The sequence below is a fragment of the Bombus impatiens genome, unplaced genomic scaffold (genome assembly GCF_000188095.3).
Source record: "Bombus impatiens unplaced genomic scaffold, BIMP_2.2 scf_0109, whole genome shotgun sequence".
Lineage (NCBI taxonomy): Eukaryota > Metazoa > Arthropoda > Insecta > Hymenoptera > Apidae > Bombus > Bombus impatiens.
Window position 1 is genome coordinate 302,415 of NT_176528.1, and position 21,792 is coordinate 324,206.

The 21,792-nt window shown below is 33.6% G+C and overlaps 3 protein-coding genes across 4 annotated transcripts in view; 2 read left to right on the forward strand and 1 right to left on the reverse strand.

Moving 5' to 3' along the window:
• Positions 1 to 1,179: 1,179 nt before the first annotated feature.
• LOC100744558 lies at positions 1,180 to 2,333 on the forward strand. Its single transcript, XM_003486386.4, has 3 exons — positions 1,180 to 1,503; positions 1,642 to 1,811; positions 1,924 to 2,333. The coding sequence occupies exons 1-3, from the start codon at positions 1,327 to 1,329 to the stop codon at positions 2,141 to 2,143; spliced, it is 567 nt and encodes a 188-aa protein (XP_003486434.1). The 5' UTR covers positions 1,180 to 1,326; the 3' UTR covers positions 2,144 to 2,333.
• A 279-nt stretch (positions 2,334 to 2,612) lies between these two features.
• On the forward strand, positions 2,613 to 3,818 carry LOC100744678 (ribonuclease P protein subunit rpr2). Of its 2 annotated transcripts, none has more exons than XM_003486387.4 (4): positions 2,613 to 2,929; positions 3,042 to 3,103; positions 3,175 to 3,266; positions 3,380 to 3,818. In XM_003486387.4, the coding sequence occupies exons 1-4, from the start codon at positions 2,926 to 2,928 to the stop codon at positions 3,675 to 3,677; spliced, it is 456 nt and encodes a 151-aa protein (XP_003486435.1). In that variant the 5' UTR covers positions 2,613 to 2,925; the 3' UTR covers positions 3,678 to 3,818. The 2 variants fall into 2 exon arrangements, with proteins under 2 accessions (XP_003486435.1, XP_033174620.1); XM_033318729.1 differs by having other exon boundaries at positions 2,637 to 2,806.
• A 111-nt stretch (positions 3,819 to 3,929) lies between these two features.
• LOC100744797 (cadherin-87A) overlaps positions 3,930 to 21,792 on the reverse strand; it is a gene marked incomplete at its 5' end in the record, with an annotated part of 346,103 nt that continues 328,240 nt past the window's right edge. Inside the window, 24 exons of the mRNA XM_024364854.2 lie at positions 3,930 to 4,796; positions 5,061 to 5,167; positions 5,262 to 5,475; positions 5,545 to 5,646; positions 5,724 to 5,848; positions 5,918 to 6,053; positions 6,133 to 6,308; positions 6,380 to 6,924; positions 7,011 to 7,233; positions 7,315 to 7,512; positions 7,594 to 7,887; positions 7,963 to 8,207; positions 8,283 to 8,582; positions 8,652 to 8,867; positions 9,109 to 9,241; positions 9,333 to 9,586; positions 9,955 to 10,146; positions 10,224 to 10,668; positions 11,079 to 11,241; positions 11,321 to 11,508; positions 11,603 to 11,761; positions 13,615 to 13,925; positions 16,108 to 16,300; positions 20,923 to 21,057. Of these exons, the coding sequence (XP_024220622.2) occupies positions 4,763 to 4,796; positions 5,061 to 5,167; positions 5,262 to 5,475; positions 5,545 to 5,646; positions 5,724 to 5,848; positions 5,918 to 6,053; positions 6,133 to 6,308; positions 6,380 to 6,924; positions 7,011 to 7,233; positions 7,315 to 7,512; positions 7,594 to 7,887; positions 7,963 to 8,207; positions 8,283 to 8,582; positions 8,652 to 8,867; positions 9,109 to 9,241; positions 9,333 to 9,586; positions 9,955 to 10,146; positions 10,224 to 10,668; positions 11,079 to 11,241; positions 11,321 to 11,508; positions 11,603 to 11,761; positions 13,615 to 13,925; positions 16,108 to 16,300; positions 20,923 to 21,057 (5,088 nt within the window). The remainder of the gene's footprint in view (positions 4,797 to 5,060; positions 5,168 to 5,261; positions 5,476 to 5,544; positions 5,647 to 5,723; positions 5,849 to 5,917; positions 6,054 to 6,132; positions 6,309 to 6,379; positions 6,925 to 7,010; positions 7,234 to 7,314; positions 7,513 to 7,593; positions 7,888 to 7,962; positions 8,208 to 8,282; positions 8,583 to 8,651; positions 8,868 to 9,108; positions 9,242 to 9,332; positions 9,587 to 9,954; positions 10,147 to 10,223; positions 10,669 to 11,078; positions 11,242 to 11,320; positions 11,509 to 11,602; positions 11,762 to 13,614; positions 13,926 to 16,107; positions 16,301 to 20,922; positions 21,058 to 21,792) is intronic.

The window sequence follows — 21,792 nt, forward strand, 5'->3', positions numbered from 1 at the left end:
TTTGTTGTTATGTACTTCGATATTAGTAACTGATTATTATATTTTTCCTTTTATTATGATTATAAAAAAGTAGTATTGATTATTATAGGTATACAACACAGACAATTTCACTATTCAATTTTGTACGATTTTAATATATCTAACGTACCTATTTAACGAAATCTTTTTATTATAGTATGATTACTAAATACTAGTGTAATTTTAAGCACGCACGGTTTAAATTTATTTCTTTTGTATAATTTTATTTATTATTTTTTATCTATATATAATTGTTTCAGAAACTAAATTTTATTGCAATATGCCTCCTTTTTCATTTTTTATTTATTTGCTATGTATTAAATAAGCAAATACTATCAGCTACATCTATAATAAGAAGTATTTTTTTGTAATGTACAGTATAAAGAATTTATCCCTTTCTTACAATTTTTAAAACTCGAGTTTTTAAATATCACTTAGAAAAGATTTCAAGTAGCTATTATGTAATTTTAATAATTGAGGAATCTTGAACGTAATAAATTAACGTAAAAAAAACGGTATAAAAGATTCGACAGATTTATCAAACCGAATACATTCATATACATATGTTATATATATGTACATCAAAACAATAAACCATAATTTTTATTCAAATTTTATTCAACAGTATTGTATTAAACTTTTATGTAATAGTGGTAGTATTATTACTTCCCAACATATATAATTTATTTCCCTATAAGGATAAGAATTCAATTTAATATTGTCTCATTAACTTTCCATAGTTGGTTTCCTGCGAAAATTAAATTTTGATGGTTTTTTTTATAAGTGTCATAGATTTTGAATTACAATATTTAATTCGTTAATAGTTAATACTTAATAATTGTATTATGTGACATATGGTATATTAATAAAAAATATCGATGGCATTCAATCCAATAAAATAGTATTAAAAGCGCTATTATTAATGACATGGAAATATGCAATTAAACTTTATATAAATTTTACTTCCGAGCATACGTACAATTTAATATAATATATTATTAAAAACATTAAAAACAGTGTTTTATGAAAAACATGTTCAGATATAAATTTTTTGAAATTTATTGAATAGGAATATATTTTAATTTAACAACCTTTGCATTTATCTGTTTAATTATAACATATAGTAAGTAAAAACAATATAATATTAATATAAAAAGGGATAGTTACTTACGCAGAGAATTTTATATTTTATGTTGGCAAAAGCGTATACGGTTACATATTTTAAAAACGCTTACGTAGCTGTGTATACAGTCATTCAAAATAATCAACTTGTGAAATAGCAGGTAAATTTGATACAATTTGTATCCAATGCGGTCAAATAATTTTGGAAAACTGAGAGTTCAAGCTCGACAAATTGATGACGGTATTGAAAAACTAAATACAACATGGAAACTTCCACACGTTCTAATCGGACGTTTTGCAGAATGTACTGCAGAATCAGATTTTTATACCGAAGCTATGTGGAATGTTATAAAAAGTACACAGGTTTGTATCATATAAATCATTTTATCTCTTTAAATTATTTCTACCATTTAATTAATGTTTTGTTATTTAATGTTTCTTAAAAATTTATATTGCTACTGATACTATATAATATTTTCTTTATTTACTAAAAAATATCAGGATGGAATAGAACAAACTTTGTCAGAAATGAAAGAAGATTCAATTCATATGGAAGAATTTCTCCAAGAAACTAAGGCACAATATGAAAGCTTAAAAGAGCAGTGCGATAATTTGGAGAATGTTTTTGGAGAGTATGGTTATCGTTACGATGAAAATAATGTCTTGGAAGAGTAAGTATTTAATTTGTAATATTTTGAGTAAAAATTATTATTTTTTAATAATTTCATAGATTCACTAATCAATTCATAATTATTATTTCAATATCTTATTTAAATTATACAGATCAAATGCTAATAGTACAAGGAGCCCCGATCAAAACTCAATTGAAGAAACAGAAAACTTAAAAGTTGAATTTACTCCTAATCTTAGTTGGAAATGTAAAGTAAAAGAAAATGGATTATCATCAGCATGTAAAGATAATTATAAGTCACATATGCTTATGACAGCTTTAACTAATACTTCAACATCAGTTTTTGATCATAGTTCACAAGGATTACTATGATAATGATAAGGAATGATGACTATACACAAGGATTATGTATGCATTCCGGAAAGAGAAAGTCTATAAGTACCAATTCTTTCTAAACATTTGTATATTGTATATTATATTGAAAAAATGAAATTTCCTAGATTGTATATTGTTTGTTTCACATTATTATTGTTAATCATTAAAGTCAAACTTGAATTATTTTAAGATAATATTGTTTTTATATGACGTATCTCAAATATAAGATAATAATAAAATGTATAAGTACAACTATACATTGAAATATTCATTGACACTATTTTTTTTAGAACTTTAACTTTGTAGGTAATTCAATAATTAAAACTATACTAAATTTTATATTAAATATCCTAACTTTGTTGCCATATGTTACGACACAAAAACAAAGTAAAGATAAAACAAATAAAACAAGATCAAATTTTTATTTGCATCAATTTGTGTATATATATATATCAACTTTGCAATAAAGTACCATATATATATAATAAAGTACCATAATTCACTTATAGCTTACTTTAATGGACAATGTAGTTGTGTGAATAACTTTATCTAATTTTATAATACTTGAAAGTTTTATTTGAAACTTTTAAATATAATTTTGCTTTAGTAACGATGTATAGGTCTAATAATATATTACATGTTTGACAATCTATATAGTATGCGTCATAAGTAACCGTAAACAATACAACATAACCTATTTTACTAAACCATTTTCTGCTTCAAAGTATTTCTTTACGAACAAAGTTTTAAGATACGTAACTTTAATTTTTATAAGAAGTATGGGTTAGTATGAAATGTAATATATTGTATATTTTCAAATGTATTTGTAATATTAAGTGTTACATATATTTACATATTTTTCTATTACATTTATTTTCTATTTTATAATTATTAGATACAAATACAAAACTATGCCAAGGTAAAGATATTTTTGAAAGGATGAACTATTTGTATCAGGTAATAATAATCTTGAGTAATTTTTTATACTGTAAATTAAAGTGGAAATATTAATGAAAAACTGTTCTTAGGCAAGTTACCTAATGGCATTGAAAAATAGAGTAGCAGCATCATATTATGGAAATATAATGGTTGGTTGCGCAAAAAAATCAGTTTTAAGAATGTGAGTTTAAAAAATTTAAATGACCATAATATATCTATCTAGTCATAATTGTAAATAAGTTTCTATAAATATGTAAGTAAGATTTATATATGTATAAAATTTTTCTTTTTAAGAGAATCGGATATTAAAAGGACAATTTGTAAATGTTGTCAATCACCACTTATACCTGGTGAAACTGCAAGGGTGCGATTAGTGTCAAAACCGGTAAAAAGTGTGAAATGGACATGTTTAACATGCTTAAGTGTTAAAAGGTATCCTACAAAAGGAGGATATAAATTATGGATTGAACAACCTAATTCGGTAGTTCAAGTTTTCAATTATGCACCAAAATCGTTAGATAATAAGTCTAATATTGAGATAAAAAAAAAGAATTTGGATAAAGAAAAACATATGGATACTGAAAAGAGTTAAATGTACACAGATTTGAATATTTATTTCCACATGATGTGAGATGTGATGAATGTTGACATACGAATATTTTTTTTTATCAATGACTTATACATAAAATATGTTACAATAAATTTATAATCAATAAACAGATACTTTTACTAACTGGAATATTCATAACCATCTAGTAATATTGTGATACTGATATTAGTTTTACATTAAATGTTTATAGACATAACATGATCATAGTTAAGTTATTGTTTTTCGAGTATATGATATACTGTACGATTAGAGCCGTTCGCAATAAATTCCATAGACCCCAATGCACATATGTTTCGTTGAGGACGGTTTAGGCGATGAAAAGCGATGTGGTCTTCGCAGATAGCGCGAGATGATTATGTTGTTACATAACATTGAAATTTGATGCGAACGTCTCCATTTAACTAGCTATGATATGACTATATCCGCCCATCGCCAATGAGTTATACAAAATCTCAAATGTAGGATAACTGTCACGTATACACGCGGGCGTAATCAAATCACAGATTAATCGGATAAAAATCAGTCATTTAACCCTAACTTAAATAAATATAACATATATTGCAAATTAATAGTTGTACATGAACTTATGACATATGTTGATATTTCGACTGAATTGTTTTCCTAATTACAAATAGTTTTTAACATTATGAGCTTGTTCTTTTTTTAACATTTAGAACATTTTGTTGTATTAACGCCATGATATGACATTAAGTGACTCATTTGTTCATATAGAAGATAATGACACTATAAGTACGTTCCTTCCTTTTGTTTTTACGTGTAAAACGTACATAAGTTATATAAATACTAAACTAGTGAGGAATTAATCAGAAAACTGCGCTGGACGGAGTCTACACATTCATTTATATACATATATCTGTCGTGCCAAGCTTCGGTCATTAAACTATTTCACAGTATCTATTTTCTAGCAATTTTGATTTTTCTAACAGTGAACCTAACAATTAGTTAGTTAGGACCATAGGTTGGCAACGCACACATATATACATGCACACACCAGCTACAGGGAAATATTTATTCCAGTAATATTGACTGTTGTTCGTCGTTACTCTTCATCTTGAATTCTTCACTGCTGAAGAGTTCGAACTGAAATAGCAAAAGGTGCACAGTCAGAGTAGATTTTCCTGTGTAATTCGGGATAATTTTTGTGCTCTCCTTGTACACGCGTCTACTCGCAGACAAACCTAACGATATTATCCGATTATTGTCGAAAAGGTGTGTGCATGCGAGTGTAATTTCGGAAAGGCGCGTGCAACAGTTAGAGCCGTGGTTAGAGAGGTACGACGTATGGTGATAAAGTTATATTACTGATTAAAAAAGGGATTGGCGTAAAACTTAATTTATACTAGCCCTGAAACAAACTGGGGTTGACCATCACGATCAAGTGTAAATTGAGGCATTACATTCGAGGATGGCTGAAATGTTGATCCTTGAAAACCCATGGCTGATTCGTAAAGCTAAAATAAAATGTATAATATAATTACATTTTTTCTTCTTGAATATATAATAGTTTATCTAATGTTAAAGAATATAATGGCTTTTTTGATATACATTATGGTTTCCTGGAAGCGTTGTATAATCTGGTGTTGTTGGACGGTGCCTGTTCGTAGGCAGTGGTCGCTGAATAGTAGCATAAGTGTTATCTTGAGATGTATCACCCATCCCAACACTTACACCACTTCCTCGTCTCTCTGTACCTAAGCCACCTTCAGGTTCACTAAATACTTGCATTGTCAATTCTTGTTCCTCATATAATTTGAGTTTTCTAAAAAATTATCATTATATAAATATGTTATATGAATGTATCTTTAACAGAAGGTATATCTTTACTCACTGCTCGATCCACAAAGGATTTTCTGTAGTATTTAACTCGTCAATAATTTGTTTCTTTATTAAACCATCCTTCTTCCTTATATCATTTGGCACAGTGATTACCCTAAAATATCATGTAATATAATACATTTGATGTTTTTCATATTAAAATAAGAAAATGTATATTTGTTTAGCATTTACCAGTGTCGTAAACAACAACAAACTACTGTTACAGTAACTGCACCAACTAATAAAACTACAAGTAAGGCTATTAAAGCCGCTAACGCAGGATCAAATGGTTCTTCTTGTACTCCTGCATAAGCAGGCTGAAAAATTATATTAGTTAACACAATGTTAATATCTTATTTATGGTTTGAAATGTAAGAAATATTTACCACAACATTTTCAATAGCAAAACCAGCATAATAATCTTTCAAGAAGTCATATTTTGCATCAATAACTTTAAGTACTTGTGGAATGGGAGCAATAGTTTGGGTTTTTGGTTCTACCACGTGTAAATACATGTCACACCTATAAGTTGCATTCAAATGTTACGTTCTTAAAAAAGTACAAATTAATTTAGAGAAAGTTTCAAATGTTCTTTTCTTACCATTCTCTACGAATATGACCTGATGCATCTACATGGTATCGAATTTCATCAACAACAACTCTGCTTTGAGTTGCATTTGATAATTCTGACACAATTTCATCACGTTCACGATTCACTTCTTCGGGAGATTTTGACAAAATGACTCTAATTAATTGCGAAGCTTCGAATACCCAGACCTTTGTCAACATAAAAGATAAGTAATTAAGAAATTAAAAGTGTACAAATACTCACGTATAAAATAACTTACATGAACTCTAGTCATAGCATATCTCTCTGGAATAGCAGTTTCTTTTGCTATAACTTCAACAATGAATCTGTCCTGGTTATACTCAGCCATATAACCACTTGTGACAAGTTTACCATCTTGTGTTACATTGAAAGGACTTGGAACTATAGAACCACTAGGTTTCTCTGATCCATATTTGTAGAGGTTTGCACTGGCAACGTAGTAATGTAGCGTACCGTTATCTCCAACATCTAAGTCTGACGCTGTTACTTTTGTTACAAAATCATTCACATTTGCCATTGAATTAACACCCGCATAGTAGTCGTTACGTTCGAATATCGGTAAGTTATCATTTTCGTCTAAAATAGTTATGGTAACATTTACATGTCCATGGTCTGTATTGTGCATTAGTGGACGTCCTGCATCTACGGGGCTTATATAGATATCAGGATCATTGGAAGCCAGTATCGATAAGACATATTTGTCCCGAGATTCACGATCGAATGATTTATTTGCGTATATGCTACCATCAGATTTGTCCATGTAAAACGCATAATTTTCATTTCCTGAAAAATATTCCCATTTACATAAATGTGTATCCTTATTTAGTAATAGTATAATTTTACAAATTGCTTGGTAGAACATTACTTACCAGCCTCTATGTAATAATAAACCTTCGCGTGTCTGCCTTCGTCTTTATCTTCCGCAGTTACTTTTCCCACGAAGTAATCTTTCGGGCGATTTTCTGATATATAAAAATGATATTCATCGTAAAATTGTGGCGTGTTGTCGTTCGTATCAACTAATTGTACAGTAAGCAGTCGTAATGTTTCATATGCCGTAGGAGTACCGTGATCGGCAGCTACCAGAACAAGCTGAAATAATATTAAAGTTAACGTTATTATTTTTGAAGTCAATTGTTGTAAAAAGCTTTTAGATACGTGAATGAAATTTACCTCAAATTTGCTTTTTACTTCTCGATCAAGAATAATCTTCGATCTTAGTTCACCTGTTTCTTGATCTATTGAAAATTCTTCTGTTTCTTGAGTATTTCGATTCCCAACCTTTAAGTGATAACTTACGCGTCCGTTTTCTCCAGGATCTCTATCGATTGCTTTTACCGTCAATATTAAGTAATTTAGTACACCAGTATTCTAAAAAATGTTGTTCATTATTACACTCGTGTAATCGTCTAAATGACGAATACTTTATCGATAATCTATTTGTACACTAACTTCGGGTACTTCAACAGTAGCGTTCGTTAATTCGGGTAGAACAAATTGAGGTTTGTGTTGATTTACTGATGTTACTCGTATATCAACGGTACAGTTGTCTGAATGTGGTCCACTACCCGCACCATCTCTTGCCTCCACTTCAATTCTGTATGAGCCAGCTCTTCCAAGCAGTGCTGCTCCGGGGTATAGAATGCCCGTTTCACGATTTAAAGAAAATGACTCGTTTTCATTCCCATGAATTATGGTATACCAAACTTCTCCGTTGATCCCTTCATCATGGTCCATAGCTATGACCTTACAATGAATATATAATATGTCAGTTTTTCAGCTTTATCATTCTGTAAGTTCAAACAGATGAAGTATAATTACTTGTAAAATAGGTGCAGGTGGATTTACTGGCAGATTTTCAGCAACTGAAGCTCTATAACTATGTTGTGTAAATATTGGTCGATTGTCATTAACGTCGATAAGTTTTACAAGTACTGGAACGGTGGTACTTCGACGTGAATTTATATGAGCACCATCGCTGGCCATTACTGTTATAGTGATATTTGGCGTCATTTCTCTATCGAGAACGGTTGCACCACCAACAGTAATTTCTCCCGTTTCGTGGCCTGTAATTTATATAAATAGATGTTTGTCCATAAAATATTGGTTCGATTAATTTTGAATAAAAAGATTACACTTACCGATATTAAAGTCAGCAGCGTGATCACCTATAAGACTATAACTAATTTCTCCAAACGGACCTTCATCTCCATCTGTCGCTTTCACGGTAGTAACATGTGTGCCTGGTGGCGAGTTTTCTTTCACAGACGCATTATACAATTCCTTCTCGAATTTAGGATCTTGATCATTAACATTTATTACAGTGACAATTACTTTGGCTGTTGTGGATAGCTGCGGTACTCCAGAATCATACGCAACCACTGTGAACTCCAGTTGCTTCGTTTCTTCGTAATCAATAACTTGGCTGGTTCGTACAATTCCTGCAATATGCGTAACGTTTATTGTACTTTCCATATTTTCCACTTAGTTGTAACGCGATTATAACGAACCTGTGACGTTGTCTATATTGAAATAGGGACTTGGTGGTATAATTCCGTATCCTGCTATATTACTATCTGCGTCTACCGCTGTAAATGCTCCCACAACAGCACCAGTTGGCTGTTCTTCTTGCATTTCTATCAAATATCGTGGATTTTCTCTCGTCCATGGTTTCAAGAATTCCGGTGCCATGTGATTCACGTCAATGATCGTGACTACTAAGGTGCCTAATTACAAACAAGAAGATCCATTAAATAACTACAGACAAGTATCATTTTGACCGTAAGAATCTCAACGCGACTAGAACATCTTGCAATAATAAAACAAAAAACATAGAAACTTATATTTTTCTTGTTTCGATAACTCAATAGCAGTAGTAAATTATCATTTGTTGTAACTCGTGGCCACATATCCGGACAGTACTATCCTATGAACTTTACGATACTGTATTTCTTAAAGATGTAATACCTCTGCCTTGTTGTAATGTGGGTGCCGTCGTATCACTGACAACGACAGTGATGCTCACAGTAGCTGCGATATCACGGTCCAATGGTCTAACGACGGAAACTTGACCGGTTGCCCGATCAACAGCGAAAAAGTCCTGCGGATATACCGATTAATACACAAATTGTTTTGCAATTAATTTTGTATGATCATTTTATATGATTATCAGACAAAGCATCAGATTATACCTTGAACGATTTACTGTCGTTGACCTGTTGACCATTTCTATCGATCGCCGTAATTGGCTCTGAAATGGCGAAGTTCAATGCTTCCAAGTTGGCACTGTCTGGATCTGTAGCTTTTAACGTCGTGAAGACGGTGCCAATGGGCGTGTCTTCCGTAACTTCGGCTCTTTGGGTTTCTGGCGTGAAATAGGGCGCTTTATCGTTGCTATTTTCAACGTTTATCATCAACGTCGTTGTTCCGGTTAAGCTAGGCGTTCCTAATCAGAAAAAGATCACGATGAAACGTATATTAAACGTTATGACGCGGTCGTATAATAAACGTTAGACTCGCGGATATTTATGCAAATTCATATTTTTATGAAGATAATTAAACAGACAACTAGCAGGAGCTTGGTAGAGATTTGTTTTTATATTACAACAAATTAAATTAAATATTACAACAAATATCGCAATTGAATATTTTATACGTACATTTTTACGTATTACGTGTATTTTACTCATTCATTTCGTTTTAAAATTCCCAGATATGCATAAGAATCTGCGGTCTAGTTATAAGTAGAATGTATAAACTAAAGAAAATAAAACAGATGACAGTTTTTATCTAAATAAACCCATTTTCATGTACCTTTATCAAATGCTATTACTTCTACATGGTATGTATTTTTATTGTCGTAATCCAACTTCCTAAACACTGTTACGACGCCTGTTGTTTCATTCATAGTGAAGTCATCGAAAGCTCCCTTCTGTATTCTGTAAACGAGTTCTGCATTTATTCCCGTGTCAGCATCGGTCGCTGTAACTTCCTCCACAACGGTCCCTGAAATGTATGAAATTAGAAGATCCAATCGCATACGATAATAGCCTCTTGTAAACCATCGTTGAAGGCTAACATACCAATCGGCGATATTTCGGGTATGCTGGCAGTGTAAAGTTCTTGCGTAAAGACGGGTGCGTTGTTATTGACATCGCGAATAGTAATGTTAACGGTGGCGGAATCGACATAAATCCCGTCGTTCGCTTGTATAACGAGCGCAATCCAATCGTGTGTTGAATTCGTTAAATCCACTGGCCCTTTATTTCTTATAGTAATTTCACCAGTGTCTGGATCTATGGCGAAGAGTCCTAACTCATCGCCGCCCACGATCGCATACGTGATCTTCGACGTCTTGTCCTTATCTCGGGCTTGCACTTTCAAGTCGGGCTCGAATTTCTCTGCTCCTTCGTCTATAACCGCACGATACTTGTCTTGCAAAAATCGTGGTGGACTGTCATTGGCATCCGATAAACTGATGCGCAACGAAACGCTGGTCGTCTGTCCTTGTCCATCGTTATCGGTGGCCTAAAAAACAACGAAGGTGAAAGCCGACGAAATAATTACATATTACAGTTTATTTATATCTATACAAAAGCAAGTTATCACGAATCTTCCGCAAATAGAGGTTTCTAGCGTTAAATCACGAGCAAGTTCTATACGCTACTAGCAAAATGTTTAAAGACGAGGAGTCTGCAGTTAAGATTGGTCAATATTTGATAGAATAGACAAACGTATATATTTAATCTCATAATATTGACTCAGTCAATCTGAACATATTGTTATTTGCTTCTATATAAACAGAGCTGCATTCAGTATATGGCTCCTTATGTTTGTCAAATTAAACGATAGTAATAAAATGAGCACACGTTTCTGGCTGTGGTATAACGGTGAAACGTATAATGGCAAGTGGATATAATAATTTTGACACAGCGTACCTTGTACGTTAGAAAATACTCTGTTTGTTCTTCGTAGTCTAAACAGGGTGATACTCCAGGAGTTGGACACTGAGCCACCGTGATAACTCCAGTTTTCCGATCGACAGAGAAATGCTGCGCGCCTTGACCGAGCAACTGATAAGCTATTCCAGCTGTACCGAATCTAGAGCATAATTTGTTTATCAAATTTCTGTTGCGTCGAATGAAGAAATAATTCTAAGAAGAATTACGACTTTTCTCACCGTCCGCTATCGCGATCTTTAGCAGTGATCGTTATAACCGTTGTGCCTGGAGGCGCGGTTTCCAGCACCACGGCTGTGTAAGTAGGGTTGCTGAAAGTAGGCGAATTATCGTTCGCGTCCGTGATAGAGACAGTTACGGTTGCGGTGGAGGAAAGTTTCGGATTCGTGTGAACCTCTTCCGCAACGACCTGAACATTTACAATGGCATGATTTCACTTTCGAATCGTGTTAACTGACAGACAAGAATAATAGGATTCGCTAGCATAGAAGCGGCCGGATTACCAGAATGATGAATTTACGCTGATTAGGATTTTCATAATCTAGCGAGCCATTTGCCACGCGGATGTTCACAGATGTGCTTCCAGTCGCCATAGTCGGCTCGATGGTGAAAGCACCATCAGTGATGTCGTCCAGGCGTAGGGAAAATACCGAGTTCAGGCCCTGTAAAGATGTAATTTTATAACGCTTGTAACGTAACGTTGCTACTTTGCAAGTTCAAATTAAAAGGGAATACTTCTTTATGGAATTGCAGAGCGCTCGTAGAAAATATTGTACGTGCCAAGAGTAAACTTTTCAACAGGAAAAGAAAACTTACGCAATAATGTAGTCGAGATTCATGAAAGAAAAAGGTGCATCCGTAGAAGAAGAGCTTGCATGTGCCAGCCCTTGGTTCTAAAGAAAACTCAATGCTCCATTTATTTAAATACACGCCATTTAAATAGACAAAAAGCAAGAAACCATTAACTGATGTTTATTGGCGCTTATTTTTCGTTTTCCTCTGCAGAAGAGGTGACGTTCTGACATTATCTTCCAGTTATAATCCAGTTATAGTTAGTAACTATTTAGAAAGGGCGATTGCACTCAAACTTTATACTACAGTATTCTCATTGCTACGTAGAACACAGCAGCCCAACTCCGATCTAACTCGAATAAAAAAATCAAAATTGTTCAATTCGCGAAGAATTTATTTTAACCCTGAAATGCGTTGTTCGTTACTCGCATATATGACTAATGTTCGATTCTTAATTAATTAACACTTTGACTGCCACGTTGGTCATATGCGACCAACCATTGATGACTATAGCGCTTGAACTTTTTACTATTGTAAAAATTGAATGAAAATTGACAGTTAGGGCATTTTCAATATAACCGATAAGTAGAAGATACTTTGAAATAAAAAGTGCCCCATTGAACAATTAAACATTTTTATTAGAATATCAATAAAAAAAATAAGAACAAATCTTGCATCTAACGGTGCACTGTGTTAAAACACTTTAAACATAAATGTGGCTCATCGATACAACCTGGACAATAAGTGGTCACCTTTTTGGTTCGATCCTTAGCAATTTTGATCCTAACTGTTTAACGTTTTTTTTATAGCACCCTCTGCAAAATTTTCGTGCCAAACACGCTTGCCCTTCTTTCTTCTGCATTTCGTGTCGCAATCTTTGTCGAATAAGTATATTTGACGGCTCTGGTGAATGGCACTGTGTAAGGTGCATTGCAAGTGCCATTCTAAAATCTGGTACCTTGATTTTTGTTTTCATTCCTTGTTTATAGAGTATCATCGCGTTTGAGATTGATGTATTCAACAATAACTCTAAAGCTAATTTTATATATCACTTGAGGGTTCTTCTATGTGGTGTAGAATATGCTATCATTTGATCTGATAAATCTACAGCACATTTTCCTCTGTTGTAATCTACCACTACCATTGGTTTATCACAAACATAATTTTTTTTGCGGATCTCTACCATTTCAGCCGAATGTTTCGTCGAAATCATAAAAATAATCATAATACTGTTCACTAATATCATCTATACGTTTCAACAATATATTCTGGACGTTTTGCTTGTTTGGACGTTTGAATGGTTTGTTGACATAAACGAAGGCTTGTTATGATATATCGCTATCAACTGTTACCAAGATGACACGATGGTCACCCGTGACCACCACTAAGATAAACAGTCCATTGGGGAAGGATGTTGTCTTACATTATCAATTTATTGTTATTTTGCCATTATGTGCTTTGAATAATAAAAATACTCCCGTGGCGTCCTCAGTGAAGCATGTGATTTCGGCGTGGCAGTCAAAGTGTTAAGAAAACAAATTCTATTTAATTGCGTAAGTTTATTTTTCCCGAGAGAAAAGAGCAGAAGAAATGCCAAATTCCAAGGTAAATAAAAAGAAAGTAACGTTCGTTTCTTCTTTTCTCTATTTCCTAATTTCAGAAGTTGATCGATAATGACTGCATTTAAGTAACTCACGATGTTGTTCTAATGTATGATACTCACGACGTCAGGATCCTTGACAGTCATGTCCAAATGTGGCAGTGGCGTGCCATTCGGTACGTTCTCCGGAATCTCGATGTTGTACTCGCGACGATTAAAAGTAGGCGGTTCGTCGTTCACATCCTTGATGGTTACCGTTGCTTCGGCCGTTGACACTGTCAGATTGTCATTACCTGGCATACCGTCGATCAATTCACGCGCCCTTACCTCCAGTGTCAGTACGCCAGTTGAATCCTTCAACGCTTCCCTGTTCAGTGGCTTTGCGGTTCTCAGTTCGCCTGTTTCGTCGTCCAGTAGAAAATAGTCGAATGGATCTGCATAAAAGAATACAAGAAATTTATTTAACAGAAATACTTGAATTTTTTTGAATACCTTTAGCGTCATTTCGATTATTCCACGACTCGCACTTAGGAGAAATCCGGCGAGTGTAAGTAAAAAAGAGGAAAATTCGAAACATTGGAAACGTTGAGATTAAAATTACGTTCGTTCGTTACCGTTTATTGTTTAACACATGGAAGAGTGAGAATCGTAGTAGCGTGAGTCAGCTCGTTTCTTACATTTTGTAAGAATATTCTCCTTCAAAACTATCGTACGCAATAATAACTACAAACAATAATAAACCCTTGTATACAATAATTTAATCGAAGAACATGTCAACAATGTAATTGAGTTTGTAACGCAGTGTAAGCGTTCTAGCACTCGACCATTCAATCTTACGTAGTAATTAATGAATTGACATAGTCCAATTGCCGATTGCTCGTGTCACAATAAACAAGGTCACGCGTCGAGCCATTTAGCTGTTTAGCCGTGTGCTCGAACTTGTTGAAAATGTATGCGTCTTATGACATGTCTATTTCGTCGCAAAGAAAGGAATTGTGAAATAATAAACACGTTTGGACACAACTAATACTTTTAAGATGCCCTGCAAGTAATTGTGATCGATTCATTAGTGAAGAAATATGATTTATTATTTGAAATATGGATAATGTATCAGTAACAATTTGTAAATTAATACTTAGCTTAAATTAATAATATTTTGAGAAAACTCGTAGAAAATTAGTAATCTTTAATTGTGTGATATTTCTCGAAACGATGAAACACAATAGGAAACACAATATCGCTATCATCGCTATCGTTATCAGAAGGATCTACCGAATCACTGTCCGCAATAATAACACACTTCTCACTACTATCGTCGATATTAGATTCTCTTTTTACTGACACGACAGGTATAAGGGTTGTTTAATTCTTTTAGGCAATTATAATCTAAACGTGTGAACGTAACGAAGAGTTACACGCAACTAAAGTAAGAAAATATCGAGAACAACTGAACCACTAATCTGACTCGTGTTGTTTACGTTTGGTACGAACGAAGTACCACGAGTCAAGCGCGTGCTTATTGTTTTTCACCCAAATTTTTTACCGCGAGTCTCACTCGTTGTTGTAGGTCAAGGGGTTAAACGTACGAAATTTACTGCACTTTTTCAAGTCATGAGAAAGCATCGCGGCAGAGAATAGGCTTACAACTGAATTAATTGTGAAGCTAAGAGGACGATATTTTTAGAAGCTGAGTACGTGGCTGAATTCAAATTCTCAAAATTTTCACTTACACTACTGTGATTCTTCAATTTATCATACGCTTAAAAATATTAGGTTGTCCGAAAAGTGTCTTTCTTTTACAGACACGTCTCTTACAACGATGCATCTTTATACAAACATGAAACCTAATCTGTCGAACGTTGTGATCTTTATCTTGATAGAACAAAATGCATCATACGTAATTGGATAATATAATATAAAACGGAAGATGTTGTGCATCCATTATTTCCTTATAAAACGAAAGAAACTTTTCCGACGACCTAATACTACGATCGTAAGAGAAAGAAATGTTTAATTTCGGAACGTGTAAACATAGTAACTTAATTATCATGTGTAGAATATTATACTGAATATAATTACTGAAATATATTGCTAAAAATATGTAATTATCGAATCGAATATATAAAAAATATATTCCATTTAAAGAGACAAAATTAACATTTCTATCAAACGTGATACGATATAATAAGAATGTTCTGCCTCGAAACTATGAAACTTTCGTACGCGATAATTTAATTGACAAATTACCAACAATTACCAACAACGTGGTATTAGGTTGTCCGAAAAGTGTCCTTCTTTAACAGATACGTCTTTTACGTTTTAATCTGTCGAACGTCGTGATCTTTATTTTGATAGAACAAAATGGATCATACGTAATTCGCTAAAACAATATAAAACGGATAATGTTGTGCATCCATTATTTTCTTATAAGACGAAAGACATTTTTCGGACGATCTAATAATTAATATTGGGTTGGCAACTAAATGATCGCGGATTATATCATTATCACTTAATGATAAAATCCGCAATCACTTAGATGCCAACCCAATAGATCGACGTAGTCTGGCGTAGCGACGTTTAAACGATAAAAGGGGTAAAAATATGGCATGAACTCACTGGTGACCAATTCGTAGATCATTTTCCTTGGCATTCCCCTGTCGCCGTCTCTCGCCTTAACGGTCATAACTAAGGTTCCGATGGGATCATCCTCGCGCACGACACCCGTTAGCGAGTTCACAAATTCCGGTGGACTGTTCTGAATGTCCGCTACCTTGATTTCTACGCCAGTAGTCTCATTGTTCAGTCCATCCTGCGAGGAAAATTCATCTATGTAAAAGTCACTCGTCGTGCGATCTCGGGTTACCTTGCTCGCTGTTTTAAGGCGAACGCCGCAATCTGTCCTCCTGTCAACTATTTCAATCCTCACTATGTATTTCTGTCAGCTAAATCTCGCCATCTATTATAGACCCGTCTATTATAGATCGGGAATATTATATCTCTCGTGGAAGCTTTCAAAGCTTTCAAGCTTTCACGTTGACGAAGAATTAATAATTGTCGTGTTCTATGTCGAGTCAGTTATATTGGGTTGGCAACTAAGTGATTGCGGTTTTTGTCATAAAGTGGTATTGACAAAATCCGCAATCACTTGGTTGCCAATCCAATAGTATCACTTTCTTCGTTCTACCATAGTTTTTGGAAATGACGCGTGCACTCACGGTTAGTTAGTTTTATCACGTCACGTTACTTTTATTACGTTGACGAAGAATTAATAATCGTCGTGTACTATGTCGAGTCAGTTATATTGTCATAAAGAGATATTGACAAAATCCGCAATCACTTGGTTGCCAACCCAATAGTACCACTTTCTTTGTTCTACCATAGTTTTTGGAAATGACGCGTGCACTCACGGTTAGTTAGTTTTATCACGTCACGTTACTTTTATTACGTTGACGAAGAATTAATAATCGTCGTGTACTATGTCGAGTCAGTTATATTGTCATAAAGAGATATTGACAAAATCCGCAATCACTTGGTTGCCAACCCAATAGTACCACTTTCTTTGTTCTACCATAGTTTTTGGAAATGACGCGTGCACTCACGGTTAGTTAGTTTTATCACGTCACGTTACTTTTATTACGTTGACGAAGAATTAATAATCGTCGTGTACTATGTCGAGTCAGTTATATTGTCATAAAGTGGTTTTTGTCATAAAGTGGTATTGACAAACTCCGCAATCACTTAGTTGCCAACCCAATAGTATCACTTTTTTTGTTCTACCATAGTTTTTGAAAATGAAGTGTACACTCACGTTTAGTTAGTTTTATCACGTTACGTTACTTTTATTACGTTGACGAGGAATTAATAATCGTCGTGTACTATGTCGAGTCAGTTATATTGTCATAAAGTGGTTTTTGTCATAAAGTGGTATTGACAAACTCCGCAATCACTTAGTTGCCAACCCAATAGTATCACTTTCTTCGTTCTACCATAGTTTTTGGAAATGACGTGTACATTCACGTTTAGTTAGTTTTATCACGTTACGTTACTTTTATTACGTTGACGAAGAATTAATAATCGTCGTGTTCTATGTCGAGTCAGTTATATTGGGTTGTGTCAGTACTACCTTATGACAAAATCCGCAATCACTTAGTTGTCAACCCAATAGTATCACTTTCTTCGTTCTACCATAGTTTTTGGAAATGAAGTGTGCGCTCAGTTAGTTTTATAAGTTTTTTTTCGGAAATATGGAACTTTCAAGTTCACGTAATATAACTGTAACATAAATAAATAAGGCTTATAACGATATATCTGCTATTGGAAATGATTAACAAACGACAAAGGATACAGGAAAAGAAAACGTAATAAGGTAGAAAGTATCATTCTTCATAGAGAGAATACAATAGCGCAGAGAAATGTTCGATTAGATTTCTTTTCATATCACATCAATGTTACCCTGTGTTCTTTAGATTTGTATTTTTGTCGAAAATTTCTTAAATTGAACACATTATGCGTACTTCTATTTCAATATATTTATTGTATATAAGAATAATTATTGAAAAATGTTGAAATTAAATGTTATATAACCCCTTATTAACTTACGATTTACGTTCGAGAATGCCCATAATATTTACGTTTGGCTCGATCATCTACTACGGGCTATGCTCGTAATATTTACGTTCGACCCGATCATCTACTACGGGCTATGCCCGTAGTTGTAGGTTGAGGGGTTAAAAATTGAAAACATCAAATTCAAAGGATCGAAAATTCTCGAATTATTTTACTATAATTAATAATATTATAATTTATAACTATATATTTCTGATTTACAATGATATAATTATAATTTAATAATAATAGCTTGAATTATTTTACTGCATTATCTATTGTTATTTATTATTATTACATTATATAATTCTTCAAATCTAATACTTTTTGTTTGAAAGTATATGGATAAATCTCTCTTCATTCTGCTATTTATAGCTTCACTAACTATCTTATTCACTGCACATATTTGTACTTTTGTAGAAATTAAAGCGAAGTATTATTCATTCGCGTTAATATGGATATTTTTATTCAACAAGGCTAAACGAATCCTCTCTCTTCAAGAACAATTTTTTTTAATTAATTCACAGATGCTGCACCTTTGTTTATATCTAAGTTATAACGGTATAACTATATTTACGTATAATTGCACTCTCAGACATGAACAAACTTGGTCTCTAGAGCGGCACAAAGTCATTTCCAAGACTATGTAATGAAAATCAATTTTCAAGCTCAGCTCGCTAACCTGTTTTCAAGAGGACTTCATGAATTCTCCATATTTATTTGCCCAGCGGAAACACGTCTCCTCCAGGGAGCACGATAATCATCCGGCCAATCTTTTTTGTTTACGTGAAACTTATTTCATAAATGTAAAACATGAGAGAGAAAGCAGATTATACTTGGACGAACAACGATAGAAATTTAAGAAGGATCAAAGGAAAAGCAATAAGAAGTATTTTAATCGGCCTTCTAAAAATTGTTAAGCGCGTCCTTTCACCCTCGCTGAACATTAATAACGTTACGCTGTCTTTCTGTCCGTAGCCGCGCAGTTCGTTAGAGATTCTTCGCCGTGACTTTACGCGACTTCAAAAAATTCACCTGCTGCTTTGGCCACGGAAATGAGCGAAAACTGAATTCCATGTTCGCGCCTGCTCGCGTCAAAGGGCATTTTAGATTCAATAATCCGCTCTGGTCTCATTTTCGCCTGCTATTTGTGGATGAATGACTCGCAGGCGTTCCGCAAGAACACACCACGAGGGAAGCAGAAAACCGTAGGGTCACATTTTTCACCATAATCCATCAAAGAAGAAGAAAATGTTAGTCCAGTCATCCGCAATTTTTTTTTTCTGCGAATTTACGTTACCAAATCGTGTTTTTTTTTTTTTTTTAGATATATTGGGTTAGCATTAGAGAGTATTGAGACAATTCGCAATATATTCGATTAACACGTTGAATGCCATGGGAGTCACCGGTAAACTCAGTGAAATAAAATCATTAACGATGATTATACACCGTAACATATCAGTTGGTGATAATATTTCAACATTATATGTATCGCATAATAAAAAATTCATCGTGGCGCCACGGCCAAACCTTGTAAGACTGGTATTTAACGTGTTACTATTCTTTCTATCGCTATTTCTGTTATCTAAGTTGTATATTATACATCTTCATATCGTATTTCTATGAAATGGAAAGAAATGGAAGTATTCGCAGCATCGAAGCTCTGAATTTGTGGATGATAAGGATGGATTTGAAATATTCGTTTCTTATATCGGAACATCGCAGATCGTCTCATCCAATTTGCTTTAGCAAATAGAATTGTAGCAACTGATTTTAATATCGAATTTGTTTTAGAAGAATTGATAGAAACCTGAAGCACGCGACACGAGTATATTGGAAGACGTGCTATTGAATTTGAAACACATAAGACAACGTGTCAGAAACACGTGACAAATGCGATAGAGACGACGAAGAACGATATGACAGCCAAGTTCTCGGAAACGTTGCAGGTGTTCTGTCTACGTTGGTGACGCGATAGTTAAAATACAGACTATACTGAAAAGTTAGGACGTTTATCGTGTAAACGTAAGTCGAAGATATAGAATGGCAATTTTTCTGACAAACGAGAATCTTTTGGTTTATTTATCGCGTTGCATGGAAAAACTAGCTGTTTTTTGTGATAAAAATAATCAAACTAAAGTCGAATTCAGACACAATATCGTGGGATAGTGTGACATCAATTGTTTATTAACGTTGTCAAGATATGTTGACGTTGTCAAAGAGCGTTGTGAGCGTTACCAAGATATGTTTTGGAAAAAGTGAGCATGGAAAACATTGTAACGAGAGTCGAAAGATTCAGAGTTGAATTTATCGTTGTCGTGTGAAGATCGTTGTGCGTTGTGTCGTAGAAGTAGTGAGTAACGAATACGTGAGACGAGGTATTGTATTCGATTTCGTGTGAGTGCAAACGATATTGTATAAGTCATACTGTTACCTACAAACTAATAATATAACATTAACAATAATATAACAAAAACCTCGCAATCATAGTATAAGCGGTGGAGTGGTGATTCTACATGCAGAAACAAGTCGAAAAAGAAGAATAACATTTTTCCGTTTGAGGCTTTGTTTCCGAGAAAAATACATTTCGATAACCGTCAAGTGCTCCTATGCTAATCGTAAGTTTCCAGGCACCCGACTTCTTTTCCGCTCGTGATGACGATGATTTCATTAGACGAGCAGAGTTATGTATGCAGCAACGCGACCAAAATTTTCAACGCTTTTTATTATAAATAGATTTATTCGGGACGTCGATGAGCAGCAAAGTGGCGCTTGGTACCGGCGTACCAGTAGCATAATTAAAATCAATTTTCGAGCTGTACTCACGCTTGCTCTGAGTAGCAATTGGTAAAAGGGCCTCTCCCTGTAGTCGAGTGGTTGACGCAACACCAAGGCGCCCATGTAAGAGTTCAGTCTTCTTTCCACGTTCACGATGCCGAACTTTTCACAGGCGTCGAGGAACTGAAACAGAGGCATCATATTGATCGTGTATCGACATACTGCTGTTGCTGCTTTCCAATAGACTGCGGATTTTTATGTAAATTCATGCTATTGAGAATAATAGCAGATTCGTACTTCCGATTTTTAATAATTATAATACGACAATTATAATTTTACAATTGCTTTTTTTACATTACAAATAAATACAAGTTTAACAATTAGAATTACTGTGAATAATTATTATATCTTTGGTATTGTTTCTTCGATATTTTCAAGATATAATAATATAATAATAACAGATTCGTACTTTCGACTTTTAACAATTATAATACGACAATTACAATTTTACAATTGCTTTTTTTACATTACAAATAAATACAAGTTTAACAATTAGAATTACTGTGAATAATTAGTATATTTTTGGTATTGTTTCTTCGATATTTTCAAGATATAATAATACAATAATAGCAGATTTGTACTTTCGATTTTTAACAATTATAATATGACAATTACAATTTTACAGTTGCCTTTTTTACATTACAAACAAATACAAGTTTAATAATTAGAATTACTGTGAATAATTAGTATATTTTTGGTATTGTTTCTTCGATATTTTCAAGATATAATAATATAATAATAACAGATTCGTACTTTCGACTTTTAACAATTATAATACGACAATTACAATTTTACAATTGCTTTTTTTACATTACAAACAAATACAAGTTTAACAATTAGAATTACTGTGAATAATTA

What these genes read in the sequence shown, in the direction of transcription:
- LOC100744558 (XM_003486386.4), top strand. Translation starts at nt 1,327, where the DNA reads ATGCGGTCAAATAATTTTGGAAAACTGAGAGTTCAAGCTCGACAAATT. An exon ending in ATGTTATAAAAAGTACACAG is followed by an intron (nt 1,504 to 1,641) that starts GTTTGTATCATA and finishes AAAAAATATCAG; the next exon opens with GATGGAATAGAACAAACTTT. An exon ending in GAAAATAATGTCTTGGAAGA is followed by an intron (nt 1,812 to 1,923) that starts GTAAGTATTTAA and finishes TAAATTATACAG; the next exon opens with ATCAAATGCTAATAGTACAA.
- LOC100744678 (XM_003486387.4), top strand. An exon ending in GGATGAACTATTTGTATCAG is followed by an intron (nt 3,104 to 3,174) that starts GTAATAATAATC and finishes AACTGTTCTTAG; the next exon opens with GCAAGTTACCTAATGGCATT. An exon ending in AAAAAATCAGTTTTAAGAAT is followed by an intron (nt 3,267 to 3,379) that starts GTGAGTTTAAAA and finishes TTTCTTTTTAAG; the next exon opens with AGAATCGGATATTAAAAGGA.